Raw genomic sequence first — 13,324 nt, forward strand, 5'->3', positions numbered from 1 at the left:
GGTGAAGCAAAAAATAAATTTGTGCTGAGCCAATGACTCTTTTATCGCCGTTAATGTGCAATTTTATGAATCCAAATACTAAGAATTGAACAAAATTTAGATTGAGCCAAGCAATTTTGTTTCATTTCCTCGTTTTTTGCATCACTATGTCACTTCATGTGATTCACTATTTTCTCTTAAATTACTGTTACATAACGATTGAAAGAGGCATAAGGAGATGAATAAAAAAAGTTATTAAACTTAAATTTTACAAAACTGTATCATTTTATTCATTAAATGAACATATTTAAACAGACATTTAAAATGAGATATTTTCTATTCTGACTATTTAGGTCACCGCTTCTTAAGTTTTTTCCTTACTTAAAACAACTAATAAAATATAAATATATATTTTTTGCAGTTGACAATAGGTGCAAGTATTGCTCAGCATTTTTTTTAATAATTCGTAGAATAAGAAAATATTTTGAAATCAAGGAGATTTTATTTTCATTAACCCTTAATCAATGTTACATGTTTTTTTTTTTTGTTTTTTTTTTTTTGTTTTTTTTTTACCTCGGATTTAGTAATATCAAATTAAATTATTATTTGCATGAATCACAATGATAGTAGGCAGTAGATAGTTGACTTATGGGCATTCTCTTCAGTTAAGTGTAAGATTTTGAGAATCCATGCTCTTTGCCACTCAGTGTAAAGTTGGAGCTAAAGTTTGTCTTTGCTGACATGTCTGAATATTGTGGTTTGACCATATTTAAGCTCACCCAACTTCCTACTAAGGACAGATCTCTTCGATGTCGTGCTCTACAATGTAATCGAAGATTTTTAAAACATTTAAATAAATATTTCTCAATCTTTGATGGTGCTGGCATTCACTAGGAGTTCCTTAAATATCAAGTTCCATAAGAAAGCAATTTTATCTTATTCATTTTTTTTTTTACAGAATTAAGCGAATATTTGACCTACCTTTGACATTTTTTATGGAACAGCATACTCAGAACAATGCTTGATAGCAGGACAAAGATTGTCCCTATAATACCAACTGCAATGACAACTGCTTTTGATCCATCTAAATTTCAAGTAAAATGGTTTATTTTACTATGATATCAAAATTGTATTTTAACTTGTATAAATATTTTGTTTTGCATTACTCTAATTGTTGCATTAAAATTATGGGTCTATGATATGAAGAATAATTACGATTTGTATAATACCTTCATTATTTCTTTCCTTTGAACGTTTTGTTGCTTGATTATTTGACGATAATGTTATCAATGGATCAGGGGTAGTTGTAAAATGATGAGCTTTTGAAGTCATTGCCTCTTGTGTTGGTTGTGATTCGGAGGTACTCCTTATGAAGGTGGTTGGTGGGATTGTCGTGCTTTGACCTGTGAAAGTTGTAGCAGAAGAAGATCTAGACTCCATTGTTGGTTGTGAAGAAAAGGTAGTGTTTATTAGCACTGGTGTGTCTAAAGTGGTGGATATGTCAGAAGTGTTTTGGGAAGATTCTGACGAAATTAAAGTTGAGATGGTCGATGATATATAAGCAGACCCGGGGGATGTCATATTCGTCACAGTACTTGATGGTACAAATGTTGTTGACTCAATGGTCACTGCAAAATTTAAATTACAACTCTTATATACATGTATCGTCAAAAGAACACACATGACATACATGTATGTACTATAATACAACATTACATTATCTTTTTTTCGAAAACTTTTCACCTGAACATTCCGAGATATTTTGACTTCCTTCTGCGGTTGTTTTCATTCCCAAAGGACATGGTTTACAGTATATCTGTGCTTCCTCATCTTGATATGAACCCAAAGGACACAGAGGGCAATTATTTGAGAAGGAGTAAGTACCAAATGGACAGTCAACTGAAATACAACGCTGAAATTAGCCAACAGAAATAGCATGGAGAAAATGTCTCAGCGAATCAGAACACATCATGGTTAAAAATATTCAAAACATACTACAAAAAGCTTCTTGCCGGCCTTGTCCAGGAGAGCATTCTACGACGGAGTCTGTCGATACTGCCTCAGATGTATATTGCACACCATTTAATTCAAACGACAATATGCTATGTGAGCTGTTTATTTGACTTGCAGATGCTTCTAGTTCACTCAAAGCAAATAGTAATTCTTGAAGGTTCCGGCTTGCTAAATTCGTAATGTGATAAGTGAAAATTATTGTATATTTAAAACAACACTAATGTACATGTATTTCAGTTTCTTCTGCTCACCATTATTTGATTCGTAAAATAGCTGCAAGTCTAAATTATCCCCAGCAGTAAGATTGTACGACAATGTGATGGTCTGAGTATCGGATGCTGTCGAACGTCGTCGACGGACACCTACTGCCGGGCAACCTGGTAAGATAATTCATCTTGCAAATGTGATATATATATCTTTGCAATTTTCAGATTCCAATATATATATATATATATATATATATATATATATATATATATATATATATATATATATATATATATATATATATATATATATTGTATTCTAGAAAAATGCAATCTTATAAAATACTAATTCAAGAAAGTTCATATTATTAAAAAGTTATATAATTTTTCTTGCACTGCAGTTTATTGTTCATATTTTATCGAATACATAAACATGATGGAGCGTAAATTCTTTGAATATATCTCTAAGGTTCTGAATTCAACAGTTAAGTAACTAAAAATGTTTAAAGTTCATTATCAGTTCATTATGCATTTTTAGTTAAAAAATTGTTAAACAAATATATTTCAAAATAAAATAAGTATCCAGAAATTATGACGTTGTTGATAGTTATGTTATAATTCAGTTTTGTTAACTACATTTTCAATAGAATAGACTAAATATCATATGTGATATCGTTGCAAGACATCCCAATATACTTCAATTTTAATTTTATGGTAATAAATATTGATGTACAAGGCTAACTCTGTAAAAATGGAACGCGTAAATATACTTTCCTTGTCATTGGTCATTTGCAAAAGTATTTTCTTTAAAAAAAAATTTTGATTGTACACACAAGTACTCTGAAGATGATATTAAAAAGATGCTTGAGTATCTGATTGTCAATATCTATGTGGTTTTTATGGAGACCAGGTCTTCCAACAATCTGTTGGAATTTACATGCGTACCAATTGCGCCCCGTTATTAGCAGACATATTTTCTGTATTCATGTGAAGAGAATTTATTCAAAATCTTATACATGAGAAGAAAACACTTGTTGTGGCCTTCAATTCGACATTCAGATAAATCGACGGCGTATTATCAATTAACACTATTTATTCATTTGTCGACATGATATATCCCACTAAGCTTTATGTTAAAAGTGATGACTTTAACTTTTCAATCGTCAACGTCCCTTACTTATGCAGCAAAATACTATTATTACTTGCATAAAGGGTTTATATCTCTCAGTTGATTCGATACGCAAGAGCATGCTCTACGTATGAAACGAGGTACGTTATTGACAAACAAGAATATCAACAGTTTCGTTTAAAGTCATCAATTCGAAGGTTCTATGGTCGATACAATGACCTTGTCAGCAAATATAATCTATCATTAGATCCAATGCTGACTGGCGTTTTTTCATACTAATTGCTTAATTTCATACTAATTGTTAGGCCATTATTTACACAATGAGTCTACGGATTTTTCCGTTATTTCCCGATCATGACTAGGAGCACACGGCGGGTGTGGCCGGTCGGCGAAGGATACTCGCTCCTCCATGGCGCCTGGTCCCGCCTCTGATGTTTTTTTAGGTCTATGCTTGCTCTGCTCCTGATTTATGTTGGTTAAATGAACTTTTGAGCTTGAATACTGTTTCATATCTCAATATATTTCACTCCAAAACATTTTTATTTGTTGCCCTATTATAGGAAATACATGCGGCTATGTACAATATCATTGATACATGAAAACTGTTGCACAAAAAACTTTAATTTCATTCTCTTTTTTAAATCTTATTCAAATTAATGATACTCTTCGGAGTAATTGTTCTTGACAGAGTGACGCACTTCCTTAAATTCTTACCTGGAACGTCTACATTAATAGAGCAGGATTTATTTACTGAGCATTGTAGGTCAGACTCTAAGCTATTCTTCAGCTTTGCAGCGGCATTTGATGAACTATCACATGGAATAGAAGTGCTGTACTGTACGTTTGAAAGTGTGGAAATCCTTGAGGGACTGGATATTCCTAAAATAAATTATGCTTACAATGTACATTTGAAGTAGAATTTGTATTTAAATAAAAGAGCCAATGATAATTTTTAAAGACTACTTCATTAAAAATTTGGCATGAGCTATGGTTCTATTATTTATTACTTACTACCGCACGATGGAGGTTTTCCGTTCCATATATATGATGTATTTACACCACAGATATACAAAGGAAGAGGTAAATTTCCAAACATAAATGTTAAACCAGGACGACATTGCAATGTACATAATTTATGGCCATCTGCAGTATTAGTACAATTGAGAATATTTCCGAATCCTCTTTGTATGGAGGGACAAGCTGTATTGGTAAAAAAAAAAAATTGGTTAAAACATTACCCCAAAAAATAAATAATATCGTTTTCACTTTCAAGACATTTTCACTCTAGCAGTTAATAATTCGTGAATTCAAACCATTCTGCTGGTAAATCTTACATGGACATATAACAGTATTGCACAATGTAGTTTCAGTAGATTCTGAAGAATTGCACGGGATACCATCCGGATCTGGTGTTGGGCTATTGCAGAGTCGAGTGCGGGATTTCTGTCCTCCACCGCAAGAAACGGAACATTCACTATATGACCCCCAGGTACTCCACCCACCATTTACTGAATCAAAATTTGATTCTTTAAACATCCTCAATGATTTTTTTTATTTTGTTATATCATAACTTTATGGTTGTCAAAAATGAAAATCAAATCAACTTTCGAAATATTTGATGTCAACAAAATAGATTACAGAATACTTGTATAGAACAATGATTATATTAAAACAGTCTATAGATTTGCTCGATAAAAACATCAAATGAACAGACAATTATATATATATATATATATATATATATATATATATATATATATATATATATATATATATATATATATATATATATATATATATATATATATAAGGGGGGGGGGTGGTTGAGGGTGTGTGTGTGTTTGTTTAATAAATTTTATTTTTTACGTTTACCCGTTCTGATTTCACAAATGAATCCTTTATATCCAGTAGGACATGTACATGTGAAGTTGCTTGTTGCAGGGGTACACGTTCCTCCATTTTTACAGGGATGACCTTGACAGTAATCTGGTGGATTTTGACAGTTTTCCCCGTGATATCCATTAGTACAGAGACATTTATAACTATTTACTCTGTCTTGGCATTCGTGGTCATTACAAGGATTTGGAATGCATTGATTCACATCTTCAAATAGAAAAATACCAAATATGATGAATATTTATAACATGCTTATGAAATTTTGGTGTCATCGTTATATATTATAAAGGAGGAAAAAAACACGCACTGTCACATACACTCGGACTATGAATCAAAAGCTTCTGTCCAGTAACATGTGAAAAGTTTTTGAACGTGTCCATTGTTATTTGTGCCTCCGTTCTCTTCATATGACAGGATGTGGCAACAGAGGCAACTTCAGCATCAGACAGTGCTGTAAACTCAACTTGGTATTCTGAGATATAATAGCCTTAAAATGAAAGAAAATTAAAATATCATTTAATGCAACTTTACACTTAACAAAGATAACTATATATGGGCAATTGCAAGTTGTAGTTTTGAACCAAATAAACAACTGTTCACCTGTTCTAGTATCTTCATATAACTCTAGGCTTAACTGGGACGTATCGTCAATTAGTGTACTCCCTGCTGGGACATACGAAGAAATCGGCGTGTGTAATACACTGACACCGTTCAAAAATACCGTCAAAGAAGACGTCACAGAAGTAACTCGCACGAGCAGATGTGACCACAAGGCTATAGGAAACGTTACATTAGCTTGGATACTTTTGCTAAAATACATAAAAGAGACAAAATATTTTCATTAATTTCAATCGATTTTTCCTTCTGATTTCACAAAATATCAAAATGTTATTCAATTAAAAATATCCTTATTACAGCTGTCAAAATTTAATTACCTGTTTATTTCAATAAATAGTTCATTGGTGTAATATACATTCAATGTGAATGCCGTCGACTTCGTCTGAAACAGACTGATATTAGCCCTCGTTTGAGAGGGGTTAATCCATGTCATGAAAGAAAAGGCAACTTGAGCAGTTGATGCAGGAAAAAACAATGTTTCACTGCTGGCGTTGGAGAGAACAAGATCAAAATCTATAAGAGAAATGTTGGGATAGTTCACTTTTCTGTAGTCATGCAACAGAAATTCTAAGTCCATAAAATTATTAGCAAATCATTTGGCTCATTACCAAGCCAGAAGGCCAATGGGCCACAACAAAGAAGTTTTAAGAGATTCTAATTCCTTCCTTTTTCCGTGAAAATTCTGACACCCTGTTGTGGCCCTACGTTTGATGAAAGTAGTCATGAATTAGCCGAACTGAATTTACAACACATGGGGATGTTTCCAAATCTATATGACTAAATTATTCTTGTTCTTTAGATTTTTTCCCCTATATACATGCATTATGTAAAATTTTAACACGGATTTTAGCCCCACTCTTTCTCTAGGATCAAATACTTGAAAAAAAATTCAATCCACACAACTAACAAGTCCTTGCATATTAAAAAAAATAATGTTGTACTGCTATTCTTAAAATAATTTTTTAAATGATTTTCTATACATGTATATTTCTAATTAAGAAAAATTTGAATCCCTAATTTAGCTTATCTCTATAACTCTTACATGTATGTGACGTCATTTTTTTATGATTATATGATCATTAATGATCATTAAATTTTTTTCTGACTCAATGGTTCTTTAGAGTTTTAGACGTCTTCCTACTTTTGCTAATTTTTAATTATCTTCCCTTAGAATAGGAAAGGATTCTATAATTGAAAAATTTCAAATCCCTTTTACCCAAAGATATGTCTTCGCCAATTTGGTTGAAACTGGTCTATTGGTTCAAGAGAGGTCATTAAAAATATGCAACAACTACGGATAACGAACAGAAAGACGGACGCCGGATAAAAGGTGACCATAAAAGTTCACTCAAGTTTAAAGCTCAAAGAGTTTAATACCCAAATCATTAATTCTGATTTGATGTATATTTGTGATAACAAAACTTCTAATCAAGACTAAAGAAGCATGACTCTTGATAGAAAACCACTTGTAACATGGAACATATATGTATTTAACTTACCTGAACAATTACTTATTGATGTGCTTCCAGGATATGATGTTTTACCGGCAGGACAATCCATGCATGATCTGGAACTTTCTGCATTTTGGTATGAGGAACGTGGACAAAAATGACACGGCTCAAGACCCGTTGTGGAATATTCTCCAGGTTGACATTTTTCTAAAAATTATACTTCAACTGTCAATATTCTACATGGCCTTAAGCAGCACAGTGAATCTACATCACGTTTATTTGGGAAAACACTCACATACATGAAGCCGGGAAATTTAAAAAAAAAATGCAGTTGCACAAAACAATAAAGTACTTGGTGTGTACACAATTGAATATCGATATCAATTATTTAGATTAACTTAATATAACATTGTCAATAGAAATGTAAATGGCTTACGAGTCCTTTATAAAATTTTACCATAACCTTTTTTCTACTTACTTAAACAGTCGGTAAAGTTTTGAGTTCCATTGGTCAATGTTGATGTCATTGCTGGACAAGCAGTACATGAAATATCATTATCTTTATAAGTTCCAACTGGGCACTCTACACACGCTGGATTCATTGCATCTGATTTGTCAAGGTATGTTCCGGCAGCACAAGGAACTGCAGCATTTCAAGTATAGAATAGATGTAAGTTTGAATCAATTATTTAACTGCTTTAACAGTATTAAATTAAGCGAAAAATATTAATTAATACATGAATCAATTAGTAATAATATTACCACAAGTCAAAGTTGACCACCGAATGATTGATCCTTCGGGGCAATATGGATCACTCCAACCGAGCACAAAACTGTTTAGGTCAGGACTTAATCCTCTTACAGTTAAATTGCCATTAGATGCGGAGGATTTTATAACATTAAATACTTTTTTCTGTATTTCTTCAAGGAAATAAAATGTTGAACCTCCAGTCGAGTTGAAGTTATACCAAGTAGTTATCATTGTCAATTCGACCCGTATCTCGTGGGTGCTTCTTTCAACCCGGAAGAAATTAGAAATGTCACGTTTCCTCCTTCCGGTCACAGGACCGCATGTAACCACAGTGTTATTGACATTACAGTCAATTTGTGTGGGGCATACACCATTCCACCCTTGGGTCTCAAGAAGCTGCATCTTGTCGATAAAGTTTTCTTTAATATCATCCAATACAGTGAGATCGTTACAATTACCAGTATAGTAAAAGAACTCCCCCAAGACAGTGGTCATTCCTGGTCTTCGAAATTCTAAACAGAAAATATTTCCTTTATACAGTAAAGGTATACAAAACTACTGTAAATAAGTTATCAAAACCTATTTGTATATAGAATATAGTAAAGTGAGAGAATACAAACCCGTACATCCGGGGACATTATTAGATGGTGTATACTCTCCTTTCGATTCTGAACATGTAAAAAGTCCCGTAAATGGAGCCCCATTAGAACCAACAGTGCCATATGGTATGTCATATTTATCAGAACATTGCATTTGGCATTGCATTCCGAATAACCAGGTGTCACAAACCATAGCGCCATTTTCTGGTGGTGGTAGTATATCACATGGATTTTCTGTGAAAAAAGTTTATTTTGCATGTTCAGACAATTATACAATGCATTTGAAATGCAAAAATGCATATTATAAACATTGCCTACTCTGGCAGAATGGTTCAGCATCGCCCATATCCCAGTATCCCAGAGGAGGAGAAAAGCTGTCATTCCTCTCACATGTGATCGTGTCGTTGCCAATTAATGGAAAGCTTCCCATACATCGTAACTGACATGTGGAGCCGTAAGTGTACCCATTAGGACATTGATAAAACAGATACTTGTCAACGATTAAAGGTGGGTCGCAGCGAACCTCTTGAAAAAGAAATTTAAAGGTTACATTTTAAAGGTAATAATTATAAGTTTATATAAAGTCTATATTCAAAAAATGTATAGAATGTTTTCTTTAAAGATGAATAGCAATCATAGAATTATTTTTCCTTTCAGTTGGTAAGATGCAAAACAATAGACAATTATTACAATACCCTCGACATTTACGAAGAAGGAACACTCGGGTGATACGTTCCCTTCGGCATCCTCAGCCCTGTATCTGATCTCAGTAAATCCTATATTAAAAATTGATCCCGGAGCAGGTCCTTTGGTCCTATTCAGGATGGCGGACCCTTGGTTGTCAGTCGCAAGTGGCTCCAACCATGATACTGAAGCTGTGCGACTGTTTCGATCAGTATAAGCAAATATTGTACCAGGGCAGTTACTTATTTCTGGTGATTCGCTATCTGATTGAATAAAAATTACGACATTTTAGTGACAGAGTGATATCAACAATAATTGATACAGAGCGAAAATACAAGTCACATGGAGTACATGTATAAGTACGATATACCTTTACAATCAGGAAGTTCACTTGACCATGTTTTGTCAGCTTTGCAGGAGGAGAACAGTTGCCCTGATGATAAACTGTATCCGTTTTTACACTGAGTTATACAAGCAGTATCATATTTGTAATTGCTGTGAGTACATATTGCTTGCCCATTCTCTGGGATCAGAGCAGGATCATTGGCTGGACAGGTGATAGCTTAAAAATTGACCAGAGTACTAGTAAGACGATACAAGAATATTACAGAAAACAAGAGGCCCAGGGGCCACATTTGCTCACCTGAGCACTCTGGCTAGTAAACAGCAGAAATCATTTCAGTCTTGAAAAGTTTAAATACAAAAGTGGTTCGGGGGGGGGGGGCGGGGGGATTTGAACTTATTTGAATCTATACTTCATAGGGATGCTTTTGAATTGATATGACAAAAAATGGCCGTCTATTCTCCTGGGGGTCATGATTTGAACAAATTTGAATCTACATTACCTAAGGATGCTTCCATATAAATATGACCAATCACGGCTTTGTTGTTCTTGAGAAGAAGATTTTTGAAGATTTTTTCTAGGTATTCCCTTGTAAAACTTTGATCGCCCATTGTGGGCCTATCCTACCCCTGGGGGTCATGATTTGAACAAACTTAAATCTACACTTCCTAAGGATACTTCCATATAAATATGACCAATCAAGGCTTTGCTGTTCTTGAGAAGAAGATTTTTCCTATGTATTCCCTTGTAAAACTTTGATCTCCCATGTGGGCCCACCCTACCCCCGGGGGCATGATTTGAACAAACTTGAATCTACACTACCTGAGCATGCTTCCATATAAGTTTCATGTTTTCAAGCACAGTGGTTCTTGAGAAGAAGATTTTTAAATGATGCAATTAATTTTTCACGAATTTATAATTATCTCACCTTGGAAGAAGGGGGGGGGGGGAGGGGCTTCATTTGAACAAATTTAAATTCCCTTTATCCAAGAATACTTTGTGGCAAGTTTGGTTGAAATTGGCCCAGTGAATCTTGAGAAGAAGATGAAAATGTGAAAAGTTTACGACGACAACGACGACGACAGACAACGGACAAATTTTGATCAGAAAAGCTCACTTGAGCCTTCGGCTAAGGTGAGCTATAAATTCACTGAAGTTTTGTTCCTGACTAGTATACATGGATATAATGGATGCCATGGATTTTTTTTTAAAATTTCGATTTAAGTATCTATGCGTATTATGACAGTGCCAAAATGCATTTACCTTTGCATGTTGGGAGAGGTTTATCCAGAACTGGCAGGTTGTCACTTGTTTTGTCGCACGTGATAATAGTGGGTTCCTCTGTAGAACTATTTGCCATTTCATAGCCCTCAAAGCAGGACAAAGTGCATTTGGATCCATATATAAATTCTGCTTTATCACATCTAACATATCCATGCAGTGGCCAGACTATAGGATTGCAAGAAATCACTGAAAAGAATATAATTAATTAGCACTTTGCTTGTTTGATAAGAAGCTTATACGAACAAATTGATTTAAATGCTAAAATAGTATGTAAGAATTGCAAAGTATTGTAGTTAGAAGAAATGAACTCTTGGTTATTAATTGAATAAGCATAAATTATAACACATTAAACAAATAAATAAAAACAGAAGCATGTCCACGTAAATAATATTTCTTTTCGAGAGTAATGTCAACGTTCAATTCAAATATTGTCTCCGTAAAAGAGTATGTGTTATGGATGTTATGATAAACACGTTTGAAATTAGTTCTAAGGTCCATACATGTACTTAAAAGACAACTCATCTTTTCACTTTTCAGCACTGGAAACAATTTGTCCTTATTTTTTCTGACTTAGGATTCAACATTAGGATTCATTTCAATAGCCTGATCCTTTTCGCTCTTCATTTCAATCGGCGTTCAGGAATGCCCTCGCTTATTGACCAACTTTTTTCAAAGCTGATTTGTTGATGGAAAGAGTTAAATCAAAGGGACACAAAATACGAATAGTTATAAACAGAAAAAAGAAAAGTAAAATTCTAATAAACTTACCGGTCACTTTGAAGGAGAAGTAACAGTGTGTAGTGGCACCTCTGCTGTCTGATGCTCTATAGATGATTGTGTGAGATCCACTCTCAAAAGTACTACCAGGTGGACTTCCTTGAACCAAAGACACCCTGAGAGGATTAAATACATGTATATCACTTTGGATACCTTATATACATGTATATATACATGTATATATATATATAGAGAGAGAGAAAATTCTTGAAGAATCTAATTTCAATTCAGCAAGAATGCCTATAGAGAGAAAGAATATAATATCTACGATAAAGTGCCATCCTCATTATCAGAAGCAGATGGGGACGGCCAGGAAACAACTGTTGATCTTTGTCCATAGTCTGCGAATTGATCCGTGGGTCCATAGCAGGAATCAAAGTTAGGAGGTTGGTTTGGAGGAGGAGGGTCTGGTCATATCAGTAGAATCATAAAATGACTATAGGGTGTGATTTTTATATGTCTTTCATGCTCAATGAAATCGTTTATTTGGAATATCTTTACTCACCAGGGCAGAAAAATAAACAAATAAAACCGCCAACAACACCACCAATAGGACCCAGTATAGAACCATCAACAAAGCCTTTCGCAAATTTTCCAAATGCATCTCTTTTGCTCACATGATGTTTTGTTAAACTGACCTCTCCTGCAAAAAAAAAAGTACTGGTGTATTTTGAAGTTTCTGTGCTTATTTAACTTTTCATGATTTTCTTTCCCACACGTCTACAAGTTAAAACATAATGAACTGTTTAATCACATTTATTAGTTTCGAGAACTTAAAGCTTCTAATCCCAAAAATCCAAAAGACAAGTTATAAACAATACCGGTATATCATCGATTAAAATTAAAAACCTAAAAATGATACTCCTAGCAGTAAAGGGAGCACTGGATACAACTTCTAATAATACTTTAAACAGATCAGAAGGATCAGCAGTTCTCATCTGATCGGTACTGTGTTTGGAAACCACTTCCTCAATATGTGTTTTTTAAACCAAAAAAAACGTACCTTTTATTGAAAGTAAAGCAAATTCCTTGAACGATTGTGTTTCGCCAGTTCTGGACAATGTATAGTTTTCAATTCCATGTGCAGGCGTTGAATGCTTAAAAAATGAATATGGCAACAATTTGTATGACACAGTGTAAGAGAGATCTCTTTCGATCTTTTGGATTATTTATAAAACTCAGGGTAGAATTTACCTATTCTACATTCATTCACAGCACATATGAGTTATCATTTTTCTTCCATAATTACATATAATTTAATTTTGTTTGTATTCTTGCATCTGATTGGTTAATATCCAAAAAGGAACACAAATTATTTCTGTATAACCTGGTTTGGTATGGGGACACACACCCCTGACAACCAGCTGAATTATCTGTATCCATACAATCCTCTCATTTCCGCTTCGCGGATTATAAAGCGTAAACTGACCCAAACCAGGTTATACTCGAATAATTTGGCCAAGAATTAGAGTCATTCCTAAAATAATTTAATTCTGGTTATAACGCGGTATTTGATTGGATAAAAAATTACTTTATATCGTATAAATTGGGTTTCCTACGTCACAATGACTTGCGTCAAAAACGTACCGATCCG

The 13,324-nt window shown here is 33.9% G+C and overlaps 1 protein-coding gene across 1 annotated transcript; it reads right to left on the reverse strand.

The window, feature by feature from the left end:
- Positions 1 to 558: 558 nt before the first annotated feature.
- LOC133182623 (sushi, von Willebrand factor type A, EGF and pentraxin domain-containing protein 1-like) lies at positions 559 to 12,668 on the reverse strand. The gene is made up of 25 exons (XM_061317470.1): positions 12,593 to 12,668; positions 12,236 to 12,373; positions 11,999 to 12,137; positions 11,722 to 11,846; positions 10,933 to 11,139; positions 9,697 to 9,888; positions 9,338 to 9,589; positions 8,961 to 9,167; positions 8,664 to 8,876; positions 8,055 to 8,555; positions 7,771 to 7,935; positions 7,341 to 7,499; positions 6,159 to 6,354; positions 5,824 to 6,032; positions 5,531 to 5,710; positions 5,200 to 5,430; positions 4,662 to 4,835; positions 4,339 to 4,527; positions 4,042 to 4,206; positions 2,244 to 2,369; positions 1,975 to 2,160; positions 1,723 to 1,878; positions 1,209 to 1,607; positions 961 to 1,063; positions 559 to 798 (listed from the first exon to the last, which is right to left on the reverse strand). Exons 1-25 carry the CDS (start codon positions 12,666 to 12,668, stop codon positions 645 to 647), a joined length of 4,842 nt encoding a protein of 1,613 aa, XP_061173454.1. The 3' UTR covers positions 559 to 644.
- Between the last annotated feature and the right edge of the window lie 656 nt (positions 12,669 to 13,324).

This window comes from Saccostrea echinata, unplaced genomic scaffold (genome assembly GCF_033153115.1).
Source record: "Saccostrea echinata isolate AGI-Se365-2 ecotype Australia unplaced genomic scaffold, CSIRO_AGI_Sech_v1 ptg000009l, whole genome shotgun sequence".
Taxonomy (NCBI): domain Eukaryota; kingdom Metazoa; phylum Mollusca; class Bivalvia; order Ostreida; family Ostreidae; genus Saccostrea; species Saccostrea echinata.